This window comes from Nothobranchius furzeri, chromosome 17 (assembly GCF_043380555.1).
Source record: "Nothobranchius furzeri strain GRZ-AD chromosome 17, NfurGRZ-RIMD1, whole genome shotgun sequence".
NCBI classification, from domain to species: Eukaryota; Metazoa; Chordata; class Actinopteri; order Cyprinodontiformes; family Nothobranchiidae; genus Nothobranchius; species Nothobranchius furzeri.
The window spans coordinates 20,611,355-20,634,516 of NC_091757.1; the positions used below are offsets into that span (position 1 = coordinate 20,611,355).

Below are 23,162 nucleotides of genomic sequence, written 5' to 3' on the forward strand. Positions count from 1 at the left end.
AGAGTGAAGGGAGCTAGCATCGTCTAGTTAGCCATCGTCTTCGTCACTGCCGCGGCTCCGCCCTCTCGGTCCTCCAGGCAACGCCTACTAATGTTGCATTTTTTAAAATTGATACGTGGGTGGAGAAGGACTCCGAGGCACACTTTACCTGCTCTTTAAAACACCTGAGTTTCCCAGCATGTTCTCTGCATGCTATAACTCTAGGCAAAGGGGTGTAGCTATTTTAATACACAAAAACATCAATTTCACAGTATTGGACACAATTTCAGATCCAGAGGGTAGATTTATAATACTAAAAATATCTATACAGAACCAAAGCTTATTTATCATCAGCATACTGTATACTGTCCAAATATCGATGACCCTCCATTCTTTCATATTGTTTCTCTGTACTCTCCGAACACTTGGACTGTCCACTTATACTTGGAGGTGATTTTAATTTTTGGATGGACGCTTTGACAGACAGGCTCAGTAAAGCTGGGATTCAGCGCAATTGGCAATCCGCTAACATAGTTAAACAGTACATGAGTGATTATGGGCTTTGTGATGCATGGCGATCTCTTCATCCCAACCGTAGAGAGTATACTTTTTTTCTCACACGTCCATCACTCTCATTCACGTTTGGATTATTTTCTAGTCAGCAGCTCATTGTTGGCTGACATTTCAGACACTGAGATACACCCCATAGCTGTCAGCCACCATGCTCCGGTTTCATTAACTCTGGTAAACAAGAAGACAATCCCACCAAAACAAAAACTGGAGGTTTAATCCATCACTGCTTAAAGATGAAGGTTTTATTGATTTTTTTTTAAAAAAGGAGTGGGCTTTATATTTAGAACATAATGACCTGCCTGGAACATCAGCATCTATTCTCTGGGAGGCAGGAAAGGCAGTGATGAGAGGTAAAATAATCTCTTTCTCATCACATAAAAAAAAAACGAAAAACAAACGTATTCAGGAGTTAGAAGAAATTATTAAGCCTTTAGAGGCATCCACAGAAGAAGAGTTACTGAGCAAATTACGTGAAGCTAAATTAGAACTTCATGGAATTATTGACAAAAAGACAGTTTTTAGCACAAAGACTACGAATAGAAAACTTTGAACATAGTAAAAAAATCAGGCAAAGTCTTAGCTAACCAGTTAAGAATAAATAAAGAGAAAACTACCAAATCTGCTGTTAAAGACTCAACCGGGAATATAGTTAATGACCCTGAAAGAATAAACAACACTTTCAGAGACTTTTACCAAACTTTGTACTCACCACAGATAAACCCATCAGATAATGAGATCGATGAGTTCCTTGACAGGATAACACTTCCTAAATTATCAGACAGCCAAGTTACAGTCCTGGACTCGCCACTAACCTCAGCGGAGCTCCAGGAGGCCCTTAAATCCATGACAAATAGGAAAGCTCCAGGTCCAGACGGGTTCCCAGCGGAGTTCTACAAAGAATTCTGGATCATTCTGGCTCCAACATTTTTCAGAATGGTGAGGGAAATCGAAGAGAGCGGCAGATTACAGCCAAACATGAATTCAGCCAATATTAGTCTTTTATTAAAACCAGGCAAAGGCCCTGCATTTCCTACCAGCTATCACCCAATTTCTCTTATTAATCTTGATCTCAAAATAATTTGTCAAGCCCTGGCAAAAAGATTAGAGAAGGTAACCCCCTTCATGATGCACCCTGACCAAACTGGTTTCATTAAGGGTAGACAGTCATCCACAAACTCACGTAGATGACTTAACTTGATAGATTTCTCTTACAGAAGAAACATAGAAACTAGTATATTATCTCTAGATGCAGAAAAGGCTTTCAATAGAGTTAACTGGAAGTTCTTATTTGCAACTTTACATAAATTTGGTTTTGGGAACTTCTTCATAAATTGGCTACAAACATTGTACAGTTCACCAACTGCACGTTTCGGGACAAATAACCAAATATCAGCTAGCTTCTGTCTTCAGAGGGGGACCAGGCAGGGATGCCCACTCTCCCCCTCACCGTTTGCTAACTTTATCGAACCACTAGCGGCAGCAATTAGGCAAACAACAGGTGTTAAAGGCATAAAGTGTAAGAAAATAGAACATAAGATCAGTCTTTATGCAGATGATGTTTTACTCTTTCTCCAGAATTCTCAATCCTCTGTCTCCCATTCAATAGAACTGATTCAGATTACTCAATAAACTGGTTAAAATCCACAGTTCTACCAATTAATTTCTCTTTTGTCAATTTGCTTAATACACAATTGGAGTCAGGGAATATCACATACCTCAGAATTAATATCTCTCCCAAGTTGGCAGATCTAACCAAACTAAATTACATCCCACTTTTAAAGAAAGTGGAAGATGATCTTGCAAGATGGAAATCCTTACCAATACCACTAATGGGAGGGTTGCTATAATTAAAATGATGGTCTTACCCAGAATAAATTACTTATTCTCAATGATCCCAAACAAACCACCAGCTGACTGGTTTAGATCTCTGGACTCCTCAATCACTAAATTCCTTTGGCTGGATAAACCTCCAAGAATTACCTGGCTGCATGGTGGTGCAGTGGTAAGCACTGTTGCCTCGCAGCACGAAGGTTGCAGGTTCGAAACTCGGCTCGGCTGCGGCCTTTCTGCGTGAAGTTGCGTGTTCTCCCCATGCATGCGTGGGTTTCTTCCGGGTACTCCGGTTTTCCCCACAGATCACAACATGCCCTATAGGTTATAAATTGTAATCGCTTTGGATAAAAGCGTCTGCTAAACAAATTAACATAAACATAAACATAATTAGCTTAAAAACTGTTTAGAAGAACAAAGATGGAGGACGGGATCTATCCAACTTTCAGCCTTATTTCTTAGCCAACAGGCTGCAAGATATACCAAGATGGATGCAAAATAACCCATTAGATGAGTCCTGGTTAGATATAGAACAGACACTTTGCAATACGACAAAGCTTTCAGACTTACCATTTATTAGCTCAAGCATAAGAAAACATGAAGGCTTCAAAAGTATTTGTATCAGCATCTCTCTGACAGCATGGTGGGAGTATCTTAAAATGACGGAGTCTTCACTAGTACCATGCAGACGCACACCTATCTGGAATAATCCTGATATTTTGCAAAATAACAAAATGATGAACCTTCCGGACTGGAAAAGTAAAGGAATCCTATACCTGGAACACTTATATGAAGGATTGGACTTCATCCCATTTAATAGAATAGTCTCCCAATTTGGAAAAGATAAGAATAGCTTTTTAAAATATCACCAAATTAAATCTGTAGTTAAACAAAAACTTAAGCTCAATAAAACAGAATTACAAACACCACCAACGGTATTAGACTTCTACAATCTCAAACCCCCAAACTACTATCTAAAGTTTATAAGACACTGTCCAAAATAGACGATAGAATAGACGTTCCTTTGCGGTTTCCTGGATACTAAACTAACAACAGCCTTCCATGTCATGAGTCAATATGGGTGAGTTCCATGTGGCAGGGCAACACATTCTCACACCCAAGGCATCAAAATTTGACTCGTGTGATCAAGCCTCAATATATGACAATTCATGATGCCCCAGTGCGTCAGGAGACGACAATCAAGGACAAACAGCTGACGTAGCGTCCCAGAGCGTCAGTATCCGACGCCGGTGGTGAGACGGACATTAGAACTACTTGTGAACTACTTAACCTTCCCCTCACCCCAATCTTAACCTTATGGTCACAGTTTATGGACCTTAAGGTTAGGATTGGGGTGAGGGGAAGGTTAAATAGTCGAATAATGTCCGTGTGACCGCCTGCGTCTAACAGTCAGCGGAGCCACACGACCCAACGTGCCCCTGATCGTCGTCTCCTGACGCGCTGGGGCGTCCAGAATCGTCATATATTGAGGCTTGGTCACACGCATCATATTTTGACGCCTTGGCTGTGAGAATGTGTTGGGCAGAGGTGAGGTGATGCTCACTCCTCACCCCTGCTACATGGACTTTAAGGGATAAACCATCAACCCTGCTCAATGGTCACCTTTCCTGGAGGGGTCACCCGATAAGACAGTGGGAGGGTAAACTAGAGCCCTGCACTGAAGCCCTAGGCCCTCGGGTCAGCCCGGCCCGACGGCCCGACGGCCGGGCTTCGGGCCAACGACTGTGTAATTACCTCGGACACGGGCCGGGCGCCTTTATTTTTAAAAACACAATTTTGAAACACAAACGCAGCAGTAGAGCCCTGCACGGGACTTTCTTCATCCCGCTCCTGCCCGCTCCCGCTGAATTTGTGACAATTACCGCCTGCAACTGCAACGTGTGTGTTACACTCCCGCCCGCACCTGCAGCGTGCATGTCTACTCCCGCCCACAACCGCAAAACTCGGAGAAATTATTACCTCACAATAAAAGAGATGTATCGAGTTTGCGTCCTCTCTGGTCCTGGAGAAAACATGTCACAACCCGCGGCTCTCTGTGCTTGTAAATTAATGAATGGATATTTAAATAAAATGCCTTATATTTTACTGAATTAATTTTATATCTGTAAGTCAATTCTATATAAAGATTGTCTGCGTAAAACTGAACAGGCCCAGCCCAGTCTTACTGACCGGGTTGACGGGTCACGCTTGTGCGTAATCATATACGCTGCCTGAGCTGAAGAGATTCTGGGACTCTCCTCAGACGCCACATTGGAGACAGGAACAAGCACTATTCAGCCAAAGTTTTATAATCAGGGAACATTTTCTAAGTGACAAGTCTCTCTGAGCGACAGGGTTTGGAAAACACTCGCTTCAGTGGGAGGAACCTTCCCGCATGCGCTCTGGTTCTGCGACGCACTCCAAGCCCCTCTCCACAACTTCAGCTCGCTGTGCACATATGCGCTGAGCAGCTCAGATGTTCAGAAGGAAATCTTTTCTTTGGTGATTTAGCTACATCTGCGATGTGTGTAACGAATAAAATGTCAGTTCGTCTACATGCGTCGGGGTAATTCTTTCTATTCTTTCTCCGTCAAAATAAACGGTCAAATACGGGAACTATCCGGTCAACACAAGCCCTGCTTTTGACTGTTTTGTTTTCTTGTGAAAATTGTTGGAAAGAGATAAAATTTAACTTGATTAACACCAGAGCCAGTACGCCGTTATCTCCGTGACGGTAAACGAGGGAAAAACAAATTGATCGGATCCTGCACGTCTTTTAACACATTGGTCAGGATTGACGCACTTTGTTTTCATTTAGTTCGTTTAAAAAAGTCGGGCTCGGGCCGGGCCAGAGAATCCTGAAAACCTTTTCGGGCCGGGTCGGGGTGGGGCTCCACCCCCTTGGGCCGGGCCGGACACGGGCTCAGATTTTAGGCCCGTGCAGGGCTCTAGGGTAAACTAGCCTTTTTAAAGATTTATTATTATTATTACTTCAAATAGTTATGGCTATGGCTATTTCTGTCACACCCACTGATGGACCGACTCTAGTCATTGGCAGCTCAATAGAAACGTGTCATTAGTGATTCCAGCAACCATAGTTAAATGTTTACTTGGTGTCAGAGCAGGCCACATTAAATCCTACCTGAAACTGCTGGCTAAGGGTAAGCGTAAATACAGATTGTTATTCACGCTGGCGGTAACGACACCCAGTTGCGGCAATCGGAGGTCACTAAAATTAATGTTGCTTCGGTGTGTAAGTTTGCCAAAACAATGTCGGACTCTGTAATTTCCTCTGGCCCCCTGCCTGATCGGACCAGTGACGACATGTTTAGCCGCATGCTGTCCTTCAACCGCTGGTTGTCTAGGTGGTGTCCTGAAAACAACGTGTGCTACATTGATGATTGGAAAACCTTTTGGGGAAAACCTGGTCTGATGCGGAGAGACGGCATCCATCCCTCTTTGGATGGAGCAGCTCTTCTTTCTAGGAACATGGCCAGTTTTATTAGTCCTCCATGACAACCCAGGGTCCAGACCAGGAAGCAGAGTCGTAGTTTAACCCACCCCTCTGCAGCTTCTGCACTGTTACCCACCCACTACCCCATAGAGACAGTGTCCTGCCCACGGCCAAAATCACACAGATTAAATATCAGGCTTAATAAAGCAAATCATGGAAATCTCATAAATATTAGAACAAATTCAACTGAGCAGAAAACTAGAAAAATTAAATGTGGGTTGTTGAACATTAGATCTATTTTTTCTAATACTCTGTTAGTTAATGAGTTGATTTGTGATAATCAGATCTCTTTGCTCTCTCTCACAGAATCCTGGCTGCAGCAAGAGGACTATGTTAGCTTAAACGAGTCGACTCCTTCAAATTATTTAAATCATCATATTGCTCGAAGTACAGGGCGAGGAGGAGGAGTGGCAACCATTTTTCATTCGAACTGCATCAATCCCTTACCAATTAATAGCTACAGTTCGTTCGAACATCTTATTCTTAGTTTTCCTAATCCAGATTGCAAAACTGTAAAACCACTCTTGTTTGTAGTTTTATATCATCCACCGGGCCCTTACTCTGAGTTTTTGGATCAGATCTCTGATTTTTTATCTGATTTGGTGCTAAATACTGATAAGGTCATTATAGTAGGGATTTTAAAATTCGTGTGGACATTGAAATTGATTGCCTCAATGTAGCCTTTAGTAATATCTTAGACTCAATTGGTTTTAATCAAAGAATACATAGCTCCACCCACTCCTGCCATCATACATTAAACCTTGTGCTGACTTATGGCATAGAGTGTGAGGAAATAACAATCTTTCCACATAATCCAGTCCTCTCGGACCACTTTCTGATAACCTTTGAGTTTTTTATAACTGAGTTCTCGAGACATGAAAGTAAATTTCTATTGCATCTTTTAAATCAACTGTTCTATCTTTACTGTCTTCAGCATCTCAGAGGAAAGTAAGAGGGCAATATTTTCTAGCCCTTCACAAATTAATGATCTAGTTCATAATGTAATTTTTTTACATGTGGCATTAGATGATGCTGCTCCTTTTAAAAAGAAGGTAATTACTTTTAGGAAGATGGCTCCCTGGTTTAATTCTCATTTACGAACTTTTAAACAGAACTCTAGAAAACTGGAGAGAACATGGCGCTCTACACACTAGGAGGAGTCCTAATTATCCTGGAAAAATAGTCTTGTGCTTTATAAAAATAAGCTTCGACAAGCTAGAACTGCATTTTTTTTTCATCGCTAATTGAGGAGAAAAAGAGTAATCCTAAATTTCTTTTCAGTACAGTTGCCAAATTTACACAGAATCATAGCTATGAACCATCTATTCCCTTAGCCCTCAGCAACAACGACTTTATGAGATTTTTCATGAGTAAAATTAATTCTATTAGAAACAAAATCTTTAGCATCCTCCCTAATGTGATTTCTTCTTCCTCAGTAAGTGAGGCAGCATCAGAGGTGACTGTAGAACCTCATCTGTGCTTGAACCGTTTTGATCCAGTTGAGCTTTTGGAGTTATTAAAAATATTAGCTTCATCTAAACCGTCAACTTGCATTTTGGATCCAATCCCAACCAAATTATTTAAAGATGTGTTTCCTTTGGTTACTGCCCCCAATCTAGATATAATCAATCTATCCTTAGTAAATGGATACGTACTGCAGGGTTTTAAGGTTGCTGTAATCAAACCTTTACTTAAGAAGCCTTCTCTGGATCCAGATGACCCAATGAATTATAGACCAATATCTAACCTTCCATTTTTATCCAAAGTCCTGGAGAAAATAGTGGCCATCCAAGTATGTGAGCATCTAAACACTAATGCTCTGTTTGAGGAATTTCAGTCTGGTTTTAGAGAGTATCACAGCACTGAAACTGCATTAGTGAGAGTTACAAATGATATTCTCATGACCTCGGATAAGAATCTTGAGTCTGTTCTAGGGTTGTCACGGTTATTGTGACCAAAATTATCACGGTTTTCTGTATTATCGCGGTATTTTTTTAAACGAGTTACATTTTCAGACAGCTAAATGAACCCTGTATATCAGGAAAATATTGTGTTCAGTTTGTGTCGAAATTTGGCCTAAAATGTGTTATTTTGTAATTATGTCGTTGATTTGTTTACATTTTTCCCCTTTAGTCTTTAAAATACCAATATTTGCCCATAACTTATTTGTCGGTTTGATGTCCTCATTTTAAAAATATTAGACCAGATAATACTCAGTACTCAAATAGCCTTCTAATTAGATACTTTTTTACCCTTAATTGAGTAATAAACACTATCAGGAAAATATTGTCCTCGGTTTGTGTCCTTCCGGTGAGCTTTGCAGATGTGGGAAAATGTCATCAGGCAGTAATCGTTGTTAAATTCATAATTATTCTCGGAGAGAGACCAACTCTTATCTGCCCCTGGGAGCCCCGTAATGCATAGCGTCATTTCAACATGGCGGTGTCCGCGACACGGTTTATATGCAGGTAGCGGCGCTGCGGCTGCTTTATATAGCGACTCGTTGCTTTCTCCCTCAACCCAAATCCTCGGATCACACATTTTAACTAAAGCGCTAACGTTAGCTTGCCTTGCGTTGACTGTAGAGTTGTGGGTGATGGTCACGCAGATGTGTCATGAGATTTGAAGCGTTGCTGCCTTTCACTGACACTTTTTCTGCACGTGCTGCAAACAGGATAGCCGTCTTCTATCAGCTGTCCCTCGGCATTCTTCAAATATCCAAAAAATGCCCGTACTTCCGACTTTGTCTTGTCTGAGGGATAATAAATGTCCTGAGCGCTGCCGCCTCCTCTTCTGGACATTATTTCAGCTTAAGGCTCAAGAAAGTTTTGGTTGTAAACAACAAAGTGCGCATGTGCCGCCGGCAACTTCAGCAGATGATACGGTGGCTGGTAGGGTCACCGCGCCTACACCGCAGCCACGGTACTCCACCGAGATAATATAGTTTTTTTTAAAAACAAGACGGTTATTATTATTGTCAACTTTTTTACCGGGGTTTACCGGGTTTACAGATTCATTCAACTACGTTATAGTAACACGCCACTTTACATGCAGTTATGGTAACAATGTTGTAACAATGGGAAAAGTAATAAATTAGATTACGCTGTTACCTAAAAATAATGTTGTTAGTAACGCCGTTATACTTGAACGTCGTTACTACCAACACTGGTTATGTAGGTGCATGTGTGCATGTCTGTGTGTGACCACCTTCTCCTGCAGCTGAGTGAAACTGTCCTGGAGGACATCTCTCTGCTCCACCACCTCAGCCAGCTCTCTGCTGTGCTGCTCTTTAGCAGTGGACAACATCTGCTCAGACTTCCTCCTCCACTCTTCCTCCAGCTCCACCTGTAGCTGAGACAACTACGTCACAGAGCACCCCCGTTAGCGATGAATAATGTAGCTAGAAACAAGGATTATGTTGTTTTAGGTCTTTCTCTGGAAACCTGCTCAGATGCAGCAGTGTCACTGCTACTCCTGGCCTTCCGAAGCTGGGCCCGGAGGTTGTCCAGCTCCATCTGACTGCTCCTTCGGAGCTCCTCCACCTCCTCATCTCGTTGCTGGCGCGCTGCCTGCCATTTCTTCTTCCGTTCTGAAAGTGCCTGAGCACGAGTAGAACCAAACCTCAATCAGAACATTCTCCTGTCTAAAACCTCTGTAGTACCTCTATCTTTGGCTCCAGGCACTGTGGGACCAGTAAAACACTAAACAACAATACAACTTGTTCACTATGACTGATGAAAAGATGAAACTAAACGTACACGTTCTAGGTTCTGTTTGTCGGTTCTCAGGTCCTGCAGCTCCTCCTCCAGGGTACTGACTTTCTGCTCCACCTCTTTGCGTTTCTGTTTCTCAGAGCGGTACTGAGTCTGAGCCCGCTCGGCTGCCTCCTTCAGCTCTGAGGGTCAGACACACAGGCAACGCTACACATCCTTCTTCCGATACAGCAGGTGCATTAGTCAGAACACACCTGGCCTCATGCACGCGGATTTTAACCTCCTGCTTCCAGTTTTAACTCAGTTGTTCAGTAAAAACGAGTGTTCTGTGATGTAGGTCGTTTCACCTCAAGGTGAGTGCAAACATCTGGATGAGCAAACGGACTGAACGGGGCACGTTTTTTCCCCCTTTTTTAATTGATGAACAGAATCAGAAACTAAACACTTTCTCATATTTAAACACATTTTAAGCAAAGTTCTTCAGCTTTTTGCCTGCTTGTTTTGGATTGCTAAGTAAACACAAAGACTGAGGAAAGAAGGATTTATTGCTGCAGACCTCTAATGGTTCTCAAAATGTGAGCTGACCTTCCAGCTGTGTTTCCAAGGAGGCGATGTGCCGTCTGTGGCTCTCGCTGTCCTGCAGCACTGAGCTGAGTTTACTCTGCAGCTCCGCAGCCTTTTGCTGCTGAGCTGACGCTTCCAGCTGCAGCTGAGATACTCGAGCTGTTGAGGAAGCCAGCTCCTCTGTCAGACGAACCTAGGAGATGGAGGAGAACAACAAGAGGAGTAAAAAGAGGAGATGCGCCTGAGGTCAGGTACAAACAACATGCTGACAGGTCTGGGTGGGAGGCTACTGGTGATGGAGGCCGCACGTTCCTGTGGAAAATGATCTGAATCAACAAATGAAACAAAACCATCCAAAGTTGACTGTAATGTCAGCGAAGTGTGATGTGAAGATGATCCAGTGGCAACAAAGAGACTGAGATCAAATAGATGCATCCGTTTAAGTTAGTGAAGCTCTACCTGGACACCAAGTTTTAACCCAAACCCAGCATGCTGGGCTGAACCAGAACGATCAGATCTTTGGGTATTCTTCTAAGATTTTAGGATTATTTAGACTAGTTGAGCTCAGTCTGATGCCATAATAGAGAAAACCCGGCTCACCTGGCCAGAGCCAAGGTCCAGAGGCAGAGAGCGCTGAGAAGACAGAGCAGCAAATAAAAGCAGCTAATAAACAGCAGATCCACCCAGAAACATCAAAGCAACTGATCACTTTAAACACAGGCTCTGATTCTGGAGCTGACCAGGTCCCTTTACACACCAACATACAGTGTAATAATGGTTTTGGGAAAATTTTGTGGCAGAGGAGGTGGGGGCCTGCCCAACAACCAGAGGGTTGTGGGTTCAAGCCCCGCTCAGTCATCTCAGTCATTGGGCAAGACCCTCCTGGCCTGCTGGTGGTGGGCGGAGGGACCAGTGGTGCCATTGCTGGGTTTTACTCAAGCGCAAAACTCAAATGGAAGACAGGAAGTGGTACAACACGGCGCAATGGAAGAAAGTGGGTTTACTAAGATGTTAAACGAGCTGGCACAGATGTGATATCACGAAAACACACTTCTTCTTTTAGGTTATGAACCAGATCGTTTTAAAAGCTGCACTTTTCGTACACTGTGGAGGACTTACCTAGCGCTGAAGCAATCAGCAACTACCTTGTGCTGCCTTCCTCATTTTACACTGCAAGCCTGGAAGCCTACAGCTATTTTATTTCTGGTTGGATAACCTTTTATTGATCCAGAGAAGCTTTAAATCATGGTCGATCGTCTTGTTTTTGCTCGGTATTGAGTTGTGCTATTTTAATTCATTAGCTCATGATAATAATGCTATTGCTAATGCTAACGATCAGCATGTGCTAGAATCTACTTGTAACTACCTTTGATACCTTTTTATTTCTAGTAATTCAATACAATTTCAAGTTTATTTATAAAGCGCCAAATCACGACATGAGTCGTCTCAAGGCACTTCACATAAGAAACATTCCAATTCAGGTCACTTCATTAAGCCAATCAGAAATAATGTTTCCTATATAAGGAACCCAGCAGGTCGCATCGAGCCACTGACTAGTGTCAGTGACTTTACAGCAATCCTCATACTAAGCAAGCATAAAGCGACAGTGGAGAGGAAAACTCCCTTTTAACAGGAAGAAACCTCGAGAGAATCCTGGCTCAGTATAAGCAGCCATCCTCCACGACTCACTGGGGATGGAGAAGACAGAGCAGACACACACACACAGACACACACACACACACACACACACACACACACACTCACGTCATGTGAAACCCAGCAATAGGACAGCTGATGTACCGTACCACCATCAGTGTGTGAATGAGTGGTGCTGTAAAGCACCTTGGGGGGTTGGAGAACCCTAGAAGGTGCTATATATCGAACACAAGCCATTTACTATTTTGACCGTGTGTTGACTCATTACGATCAGTCGCTCTAGTACTAGTCAGGTGTTTCTTTGCTCCTTCACGTGGGCAGGTCTGAGTGTGTCTACTGAATTGTCCAAATCTTTACCCACGTAGGAACAAGCAAATTATATTTCAGACCTTGCAGAAATGCCTAAATATTGATCAACTATGTGAAATAAATAATAAACTTATTGTGTCTGATAATTCTAAATCTGACACACACTAGTGCTCCACTCCACGTCTGCAGCACAAGCCCAAACTCCCACCTTGTCCTGCTCAGCCTGCAGTAATCTGGCCTGGTTCTGCTCACTGGACGACTTGATGGAGTCGTTCCTTTGTTCCAGCAGCAGGTGACTCTGCTCCATGTACCTGGCCAAGCACAGAAGAACCACGAGAACATGTATGAAGAACACTCCAACACAAAAGGAAGAATAGTGGCGGCAGAGACGCTTGGATGGATCAGACCAAACAAGCACAGCTTCAAGCTAAACATCTTCACTTCTCCAAGTGAACAGGTCCATGTGGTGGAGGGGTGGGTGTGGTCATCTACACTCAGGTTGGCTGTGTCGTCCAATGTGGGACAAGAATAGGAGACACCCGGTGTGCTGTTCTACTGCTGGAGTCCACCTGGAGCAGCTGATGTGTTTCTGAACACCTGAGTAGGAACCAGTCTGACAAGTCTCAGTCAACGCTAGAGATGGTTGTGAGTTCAATTCCCAGAAATCTTTAGACCAGGATCTGTTAGCAAAAACCGTGTAACTCAGTCCCTTTAATCTCCTTTCCTTTCCTCTCTGGTCTGATGCTCAGATTTACCTTCAGCAGGTAGATATAAATGATGCCACGTGATTGGCTGAGTGGATTTGTGATAGCATGTGGTGACACAGGTGTACCTAATAAAGTGACCACAGAGTGCATGTTTCCCACTCATTCTCAGCATTATTTAAACAACCTTTAAACTATGTCATGAAGATGTGTTGACCAGTAGACCTGACCTGGCCCTCGTGTATCAAACATTAGTAGAAATATTCCAAAGTTCCTTCCTATGGACAAAATCTAGAATGTCCGTACGAACGGTCAAAATCTGGATTTATGAAACATCTCGTACGCATGTCCCTCTGCACTCGTCTGATGATGAATCTCACCTGTGCGTGCACAGGTGCTCGTGTCCGTTCTCAATTATTTACATACAGAAATGCCCTCAATTAACCATATTTGGTTACGCTACATCCTCACCCCTGAGGGGATTCCTTGCTTTCAACCTGGAAAACAATAAAAACTTTGTAGGAAGATCGACACACTAGGTGCCGAAGTACAAAAGAACCAAACAAGTTGATCAGGTCACAAATGCGGTCGGCACAGAGGAGAGGTTCCCGTAGAGTAACGGGTTGTCATTTACATTTTACACTTCAGGAGTCATTCTGGTTGGACTTACTTTTATTTGGAAATGTCTGAGTGCAGCCTCTTAGTTGTCATTCAGTCTAGTTACCTTGACAACGCGCGTGTGTGTGATCGGGGAGCGGAGGAGGTTCTGGTGGTCATAAAATAAAACCCGAACTGGGTCCTACAATGGGTCCTAAATCACAGCACAGCTCCAGAAGGATCTCCTGTCAGTGCGTTCACGGAAACGCGTTTACTCCAGAGAGCACGCTCGGACATATCCTTAATAATAATATAAAAACGTTCTTTTATCTAACGCATTTTAGGCTAAGTCACGAGGCGTTTCACGAGGACAAAAATATAATTAAATTAAATAAAAAATAATATTGATTAATTAAAACGATAAAAAACATAACAAAATGGGAAGAGTAAAAATTAGGATCACAAAAAAACCAGACCAGACCTGGATCTGGATCAGGGACCAGTCCTGGGTCAGGTGACCGGACTCAAAGTCAAATAAACCTGGCAGCAGTAGCTCAGGAGGTAGAGAGGGTCTTCCAGTAATCAGAAGGTTGTGGGTTTGATCGCAGCTCCCAGAAGAGAATGCTGCTGCTGTGTTTTTGGGCAAGACACTGAACATGCACTGCCTGCTGGTGGTGGTCGGCGTAGCCAGTGGCGCCAGTGTTCAGAAGCCTCACCTAGGTTGGGGCGCCCCAGGGTAGCTGTGGCTACATTGTAGCTCATCACCATCAGTGTGTGAATGGATGAATGACACTCTGCAGAGTAACGTGCTTTGGAGTCCTCTGACTCTGAAAGGTGCTATACAAGAGTAGGTCATTTATCATGAATATTTTATGTTTGTATCAAACCAACTCTCGCAACCGTTTTCAGGAAGAAGCAGTTCACAAATGAATGAATGAATGAATGAATGAATGAATGAGTCTGGCAGCAGCACAGACTCCAAACAACAGGCTTCCACCTCTGCTGCTGCCGTCACCGTTTCCTGACTCACCTCTGGTTTTGGTTGATGAGATCACCGATCTTACGGTTCTGCTCCTCGATACGAGAGCTTTTTTCAAACATTTCTTTTTTAAGACAGTCGTTCTCCTAAAAACAAAAGAACCAGTTGGGTGAAATAAAAAACTCATACGAACTACAAAGACAAACATCAGCTCCTACCTGAACAATCCTTTGAATGTTGTGCACGATCATGGATGTTTCCATGGTCATACTGGACACACTCATGGAATGACTCCCTTGTCTTTGAAGATCATCCATCTGTGAGAGGGAGAGATAAACCCTCATGCTGGTAGGTTTCAGAGCCTCCCCGTCAGGACCACCTTGTTTAAAGCTTTTCTACCTTGGAGTTCAGCTGGTCCACTTTGTCTGCTACTTTTCCCACAGCTAACCGGATCTCTGTGTTGTGCTGCCGAGCCTCCGTCATCAGGAAGGAAGTCACATCCCCAGAACCTGCAGAGGTCAAATATGATTTCTCACAGGAAGCGACGAATAAAACGCTAACCTGGACCAGCGACTTCTAGATCCACCAGCACTAAAAGACAGGATCACTAACAAGCAGCATCGGTAGTATAAATGATCATCTTCCAAAAATTGATGCATTTATTCAGACTGGCTTACTGAGAGTTGGGCAGTACATTTACAGGTGCTGGCCAGTAAATTAGAATATCATCAAAAGGTTGAAAATATTTCAGTAATTCCATTCAAAACGTGAAACTTGTACATTATATTCATGCAATGCACACAGACCAATGTATTTCCAATGTTCATTACATTTAAATTTGATATTCATAAGTGACAACTAATGAAAACTCCAAATTTGGTATCTCAAAAAATTAGAATATTCTGAAAAGGCTGAATATAGAAGACACCTGCTGCCACTCTAATCAGCTGATTTACTCAAAACACCTGCAAAGGCCTTTAAAAGGTCCCTCAGTCTTGTTTTGAAGGCACCACAATCATGGGGAAGACTTCTGACTTAACAGCTGTCCAAAAGACAATCATTGACACCTTGCACAAGGAGGGCAAGACACAAAAGGTGATTGCTAAAGAAGCTGGCTGTTCGCAGAGCTCTGTGTCCAAGCACATTAACAGACAGGCGAAGGGACGGAAAAAATGTGGTAGAAAAAAGTGTACAAGCTCTAGGGATAACCGCACCCTGCAGAGAATTGTGACGACAAACCCATTCAAAAATGTGGGGGAGATCCACAAAGAGTGGACTGCAGCTGGAGTCAGCGCTTCAAGAACCACCACGAGGAGACTCATGAAAGACATGGGATTCAGGTGTCGCATTCCGTGTGTCAAGCCACTCTTGAACATGAAACAGCGCAAGAAGCGTCTCGCCTGGGCCAAGGACAAAAAGGACTGGACTGATGCTGAGTGGTCCAAAGTTATGTTTTCTGATGAAAGCAAGTTCTGCATTTCCTTTGGAAATCAAGGACCCAGAGTCTGGAGGAAGAGCGGAGAAGCACAGAATCCACGTTGCATGAGGTCCAGTGTAAAGTTTCCACCGTCAGTGATGGTGTGGGGTGCCATGTCATCTGCCGGTGTTGGCCCACTCTGTTTCCTGAGGTCCAGGGTCAATGCAGCCGTCTACCAGGAAGTTTTAGAGCACTTCATGCTTCCTGCTGCTGACCAACTTTATGGGGATGCAGACTTCACCTTTCAACAGGACTTGGCACCTGCACACAGTGCCAAAACCACCAGCACCTCGTTCAAGGACCATGGTATCCCTGTCCTTGATTGGCCAGCAAACTCGCCTGACCTTAACCCCATAGAAAATCTATGGGGTATTGTGAAGCGGAGGATGCAATACGCTAGACCCAACAATGCAGAGGAGCTGAAGACGACTATCAGAGCAACCTGGGCTCTCATAACACCTGAGCAGTGCCACAGACTGATCGAGTCCATGCCACGCCGCATTACTGCAGTTATTGAGGCAAAAGGAGCCCCGACTAAGTATTGAGTGCTATACATGCACATTCTTTTCATGTTCATTCTTTTCAGTTGGCCAACATTAGAGAAACAAACATTTTTTCATTGGCCTTTAGAATATTCTAATTTTCTGAGATACCAGATTTGATGTTTTCATTGGTTGTCACCTATAAATATCAAAATTAAACGTAATAAACATTGGAAATACATTGGTCTGTGTGCATTGCATGAATATAATGTACAAGTTTCACGTTTTGAATGGAATTACTGAAATATTTTCAACCTTTTGATGATATTCTAATTTACTGGCCAGCACCTGTATATTGTTTTATTTTGCTTACCTATGTATGGGGCTGCTTGTGCAGGGTAGACCTGTCCGACAGGCTGCATCAGAGACAACGCTGAAGGGCTCTGTGGAAGAATCGGCCCATGAAACTCCTAATTTAAAGACCACATTTGCTTTTTGTTAAATGTTATGTAATGTCGTGTTATGTGAAGAGTCTTCACTTGAAAGGTGTGGCTGCTGCCTGGCAGCCCAGGCTGAGGACCAACAGAGCTGATAACAGGAAGTAAGGCAGGTGTTGGAGCTGTGTGGTGGTGATGAAGATGATGTGCTGCAGGGGCTGGAGCTGTGATCTGCACTGGAGAAGATGCTGTAGGACCATCTTTACTCCGACTGCCACTCGTGTCCTGCTGAGGAAAACGTCACAACACCAGGAAGCATTTTACAGAAGGTGAAACCTGTTAAACTTCCTCTTAACGGTTTCTGGGAGTAGTTCTTGGAGATGCTCGATCTCTGTTTGTCACATTGACCTCAATAGCGGTCTGAGTGACTCATCGGTAGGGCTGAACGATTACTGCTTTTGGACCGGAATTGGGTTTTTAAACAACGCAATCACATGACCGTCAAAACCAAGGGCGTCAGTTTGTTTTCAGAATTGCTGGGGACAATAACCATACACTTGAGTGGGGTTTAAAAATTGCTGGGGACAATAAAGTAGGCTAGCACAGGGGTCGGCAATCCACAGCTCTGGACCCGCATGCGGCTCTTCCATCCATCTGATGCGGCTCTCTGTGCTTGTAAAATAATGAATGGATATTTAAATAAAATGCTTTATATTCTACTGCATTAATTTTACACCTGTATGCCAATTCCAAATGTAAAGATTGTCTGCGTAAACCTGAACAGGTCCAACCCGGTCTTACTGTGAGACCGGGTTGATGGGTCACGCTTAATCAATTTCCCTCTGGGATTAATAAAGTATTTTTGAATTTGAATTGTGCGTAATCATAGGCGCTTTATGAGCTGAAGACTGTGAGATTCTGGGACTCTCCTCAGACGGCTCCTGGATGTGTCGCCACATTGGAGACAGGAACAAGCACTATTCAGCCAAAGTTTCATCATCAGGGAACATTTTCTAAGTGACAAGTCTCTCTGAGAGACCGGGTTTGGAAAACACTCGCTTCAGTGGGAGGAATCTTCCCGCATGGCTCTGGGTGGCTCTGGGGTTAATCAAGTTTAATTGTTTCTCTTTGCAACAATCTTCACAAGAAGGTAAAACAGTTAAACGGCAGGTTACAGATATTTCCATTTGACTGTTTATTTTGACGGATGAACTCAAGGATGTTGCTTGGTTTGAAAGAATTACCCAGACGCACACTGATGCACATGGATGAGCTGGCATTTTAATCGTTAACGCACATCGCGGAGGTAAAATATTCCCATCAGAACATCAGAGCTTTATACTAGACACTGTGTTCAGCGCGGCTCGGAGCGCCCACGGTGGACAGTGAGCTGAAGATCTGGGGTTCGCAGCGCAGCACAGAACTGGCGCATGCGATAAGATTTCCTCCCACTGAAGCGGTCTGGAAACCCGGTCTCTCTGAGGGATGTGTCACTTGGAAAAATGTTCTTTTTATGAAATTATGAAACTTTGGCTGAACAGCGCTTGTTCCCGTCTCTAATATGGAGACGCATGACGCGTAGAGACGTTTGATCACGCACAAAGTTTATGTGGAGCAGAAGCGGTCGGGCCACGGCAGGTGAAACGTTCCTAGCCTACATGAAGTGAAACTGTTTAATTGTAACATTAATGTGTTACTGGACACGCTGGTCTGGTTGGTTAGACCAGTGTTTGAAGTGGAAAACACACACACACACACACACACACAGACACACACACACACACACACACACACACACACACACACACACACACACACACACACACACACACACACACACACACACACACACACACACACACACACACACCAATTAAAATAATGCTGATAGCGTGGACTAGAAGACAGGTGATGGTTTACGTATTTAAATGATGATCAGGCTGATGTAAAATGTAATCTCCATCCACATCCAGACACAATTATCCTCTATTCTTTCTCTAGTTGCTCTGCTCTTGCCTGGGCTGACGTAGCTGACTGTGCGCACGGCGCGCCTAACTAGCGGCTGATGCACATTTTACGCATTTGGAGAGGTGGGCTGGATGCTTTGCTTTTACTGGAAGATGGTCCACTTAACGCACGGGTGTAGACTACATATTAATGACAAATTAATGAAAATTAAATTGTGAGTTTTTACTTCATATTTTATAAATAAAAAGGACGGGGGAACACATTTATGACATCTTTTTAAACTAATTTTTTTAGCGCGACCTGCCTGCTTCACTTAAGTCACTGCTTATTAAGGTTCGTCCAGAATTACCGTGGGAAATGGGTAATAATGGCTCTTTGATGGGAATAGGTTGCCGACCCCTGGTATAAGATCTGAGCTGGTAAAACAAAAATCCTCATCAGCAGGCGTTTTTGAAAGTGGGGGGGGGACACAGCTGCCAATCACTCCCCGGTTAAAATGACGCCTATGGTCAAAACTGCGGTTTAATGTAGTGCTCCTGACTGATCTACGATCTGTTTGTAAACGTTTTTAGACATCTGGGATTTTCCCGTGTGTTACCACGGCAGCAGCCAGCACGGGGGAGGGGCTGTACTGGAGCTGAGCTCAATTGTTTAGCTGACAGAGCTGCACATTTTGGTTATTTTCCCCGTTTTATTTTTCAATACAAAGTGCTGCTAGAGCCGATATTAATGACTGTGCTCGTTTGTCTGCAGCAGATGCCATCTCTCAACACCGTGGCTAACCCTTACTGCACACTGGAAGCATCAGCAGCACAGAACGGCAGCAGAAATGTTTACTTGCGACAATCTCTGCACTCCAGTGCAGACCGGGAGAGTCTCAGCCACAAAGCAGCTTCTCTGCTGTGCTCGTTGCTCGACTCACGAGATCGCAAAATCCCTCGAGTCCATGTCATTCGCCATTAAACCCAAAAGAAGGAAATCATGTTTGATATCGCTGTTTGATGTTATGTGTAGTGATGCACTGAGATGAAATTTTTGGACCGATGTCCGACATTAAGATCACTGTTATGGCCGATAACCGATATTTGCTGATACCGATATACTGACATTAATACTTCTCAAATCAGCAGAATATAGAATAAAATTTATTAAAGCTGAATTTACGTTATTATGTACACACACCACACACATTTACACTTCTGAGATTATTACAATCACTGTGACATGACTAAACAAATACACAACACCCCCCTCACCCTCTGAAACTGGCAAACAAATGGTGACAAGATGGAAAAAATATCAGTTGATAATATTGGCCCGGTTTTTTTTTTGTTTTGTTTTTTTAATCGGACCGATATGTTAAAAAATGACTAACATCGGCGGATATCGATATTCAATTCAATTCAATTCAAGTTTATTTATAAAGCGCCAAATCACGACAAGAGTCGTCTCAAGGCACTTCACATAATAAAAATTCCAATTCAGGTCAGTTCATTAAGCCAATCAGAAATAATTTTTCCTGTATAAGGAACCCAGCAAATTGCATCAAGTCACTGACTAGTGTCAGTGACTTGATGCAATCCTCATACTAAGCAAGCATAAAGCGACAGTGGAGAGGAAAACTCCCTTTTAACAGGAAGAAACCTGCAGAGAATCCTGGCTCAGTATAAGCAGCCATCCTCCACGACTCACTGGGGATCGAGAAGACAGAGCAGACACACACACACACACACACACACACACACACACACACACACACACACACACACACACACACGTAATGTGTCTACAGTTATATTGTGATGTCTTAGTAAATATTCTATTTGGTGAAAGATAAACTTTATTGTATTTATCCTAGTGGATCTATAATTAAACGGATAAACTAGTAGTAGCACATCAAAAGTCAAGGAAACCAAAAAGTTATTATCAGAAGAAGGAGAATGTTTAAGTGGTTAGCAGCAGTGTGCTAGTCGATGGCCCCCTCCATGAGGCCACCACAGCTCAGCAGAACGATATACTGTCCATCCCTAGTTATATGCGATGTCGCTCCTCTCCACATGCCAGGATTAAAGCCATGAAAAACCCACCACTGCACTTCTGGAACAGTACTGTGAGTAAATGATCCACTTGTATTGACGTAATCTACATAGATATGAAATCGCAATGCTGCATTAGACTTTTATTTTGAAAATTACTGGGGATTTAACACTGAAATCGTGTGTGATTTCCTGTCTAGCCCTATGTTAACTGCAAACATTGTCTCTTCCCAGAAGCGGCTTGTGGCCAAAAAGAACCTGGCCATACCCTTAGCGGCGCCGTGCACACCTGAAAAAAAAATGTTTACCTTCAGTTTTCCTCCTTACATTAATCAAGAAGAACTTGTTTTACATCAAGCACCTCTAGATAAAAATCAAAAGTTGCTTGTTTTGTCCTGGCCGTGGAACACTGGATACTCTTGGGGGGTTCTAGAGGGTGCGTGGGAGTTTGCCCAACCATTCTACATGTTTTGTGGATCTGAAGAAGGCGTTTGACCGTGCCCCTCGGGGGACCCTGTGAGGGGTACTCTGGGAGTATGGGGTACCAGGCCTCTGATACGGACTGTTAGGTCCATGTACGACTGGTGTCAGAGCTTGGTCCACATTGCCAGCAGTAAGTCGAGCTTGTTTCCGGTGAGAGTTGGACTCCACCAAGGCTGCCCTTTGTCACAGGATTTCTAGGCGCTGCCAAGGTGTTGAGGGGATATGTTTTGGTGGCCTATGTATTAGGTCTCTGCTTTTCGCGGATGATGTGGTCCCTCATCAGAACATGATCTCCAGCTTTCGCTGGAGGGGTTCGCAGCAGAGTATGAAGCAGCTGGGATGAGAATCGGCTCCTCCAAATCTGAGACCATGGTCTTGAATCGGAAAAGGGTAGAATGCTGTCTCCAGATCAGGGACAAGGACCTGCCTCAAGTGAAGGAGTTTAAGTATCTTGGGGGTCTTGTTCATGAGTGAGGGAAAGCTTGGGTGTGAGGTCGATAGGATTGGTGCTGCATCTATACCATACCATACCAACTTTATTTATAAAGCACATTTAAAAACGGCATGGCCTGAAGCCTGTTAAGCGTGGAGGCAGGTAAACCAATTAAAATGGAATTTGCATAATCCAGTCGGGAGATGATAAAAGCATGAATTACGGATTCCAGGTGTGCTCGTTTCAGGATCGGTTTTAAGCGAACTAGTCTGCACAGCTGATAAAAACACAATCTGACCACTGCGTTAATCTGAGGGCCCATGGAAAAGTGTGTGTCCCGTTTCACCCCCACCATGGTATGGTAAACAGATGTTGTGCTGATAGGAAAATGCCTGCTGAGATATTTGCATACCATATTGCAGGAAAACTCATAGGAGTAATAGGCCAACTTTTTAATTTTAACACACTAATAGCTGCCATGCCAACATGAAAAGTGGAGCAAAATGCTAACAACTGCCACCCAGCAAGAGCAAGAACGCTGGAACTAGAAATTACAGTAAACTCCTTTACTGAATAGCCAAACGGCACCGCAGTCCGATTCCTCCAAATGGAACTGCTAATCATGGTGCAAAATTAACACCAACCAAGAATATCACCATCAGAACACTACACAAGAGGCTAACAACAATCAACCATGCCTAATAATAGAAAACACCCGAAAACACACCAAAAAAGAAAGAAGAAAAAAACAATACTTAAAACTGGCTACCCACAATGCTCCTCGACCCCTGCCTGTACCACACTCTTAATATTCACCAATATATGCGAACTCAAAGGCAAAATGAACGAAGCTAATTTCATGAGTCAAAAGTATAAATTCGGTCTTACCTTTGTTGGCTTACGGTCTTAATAATCCGTGTTATTGTAAAAAAAAATCCACTTTAGAGTGTTTAAAAGTCTAATGTCACATTCCATAATTTTCCGGTTCTTCATAATAAAAAAAAAACTCCAAGAGGTGTACTCAACTGCTCTACATCAACAAAGGACAGCTAACTGTGGAGAATTTCTGGTTCTGTCTGGACCCAAGCTGAGACTCTCACCCGCCGGTCTTCTGTGCATGTTTTCACGGTCGCTAGATCTCTGCGCCCAAAGGCTCTCCGATTCTTTTCTATTGAAGAGGGATCCAACATGCGTGCGTCCGTTACAGAGTATGTCTATGGTCATTTAAAGATTGCTGCGCCCAAAAGGACCAGGAAATACATCACAAGATAATTTAGTCGTGGTAAAAGTGTAAATAGCATGTTTTTAACTACAGTCATGGCCAAAAGTTTGGAGAATGACACAAATATTAGTTTTCACAAAGTTTGCTGCTAAACTGCTTTTAGATCTTAGCTTTTTGTTTCAGTTGTTTCTGTGATGTACTGAAGT

The 23,162-nt window shown here is 43.3% G+C and overlaps 1 protein-coding gene across 7 annotated transcripts in view; it reads right to left on the reverse strand.

Moving 5' to 3' along the window:
• Positions 1 to 23,162, reverse strand: part of fkbp15b (FKBP prolyl isomerase family member 15b) — a 58,541-nt gene that overhangs the window by 23,746 nt on the left and 11,633 nt on the right. For 4 of the 7 annotated variants that reach the window (XM_054736743.2, XM_015974443.3, XM_070546263.1 and 1 more), the window contains exons 13-23: positions 16,917 to 17,102; positions 16,751 to 16,820; positions 14,818 to 14,927; positions 14,637 to 14,735; positions 14,470 to 14,564; positions 12,347 to 12,449; positions 10,774 to 10,806; positions 10,195 to 10,366; positions 9,655 to 9,791; positions 9,340 to 9,495; positions 9,104 to 9,256 (exon numbers count right to left, since the gene is read on the reverse strand). In XM_054736743.2, coding sequence (XP_054592718.2) covers positions 9,104 to 9,256; positions 9,340 to 9,495; positions 9,655 to 9,791; positions 10,195 to 10,366; positions 10,774 to 10,806; positions 12,347 to 12,449; positions 14,470 to 14,564; positions 14,637 to 14,735; positions 14,818 to 14,927; positions 16,751 to 16,820; positions 16,917 to 17,102 — 1,314 coding nt within the window. The remainder of the gene's footprint in view (positions 1 to 9,103; positions 9,257 to 9,339; positions 9,496 to 9,654; positions 9,792 to 10,194; positions 10,367 to 10,773; positions 10,807 to 12,346; positions 12,450 to 14,469; positions 14,565 to 14,636; positions 14,736 to 14,817; positions 14,928 to 16,750; positions 16,821 to 16,916; positions 17,103 to 23,162) is intronic. The other 3 variants (XM_054736744.2, XM_015974445.3, XM_015974447.3) reach the window with 2 other exon arrangements.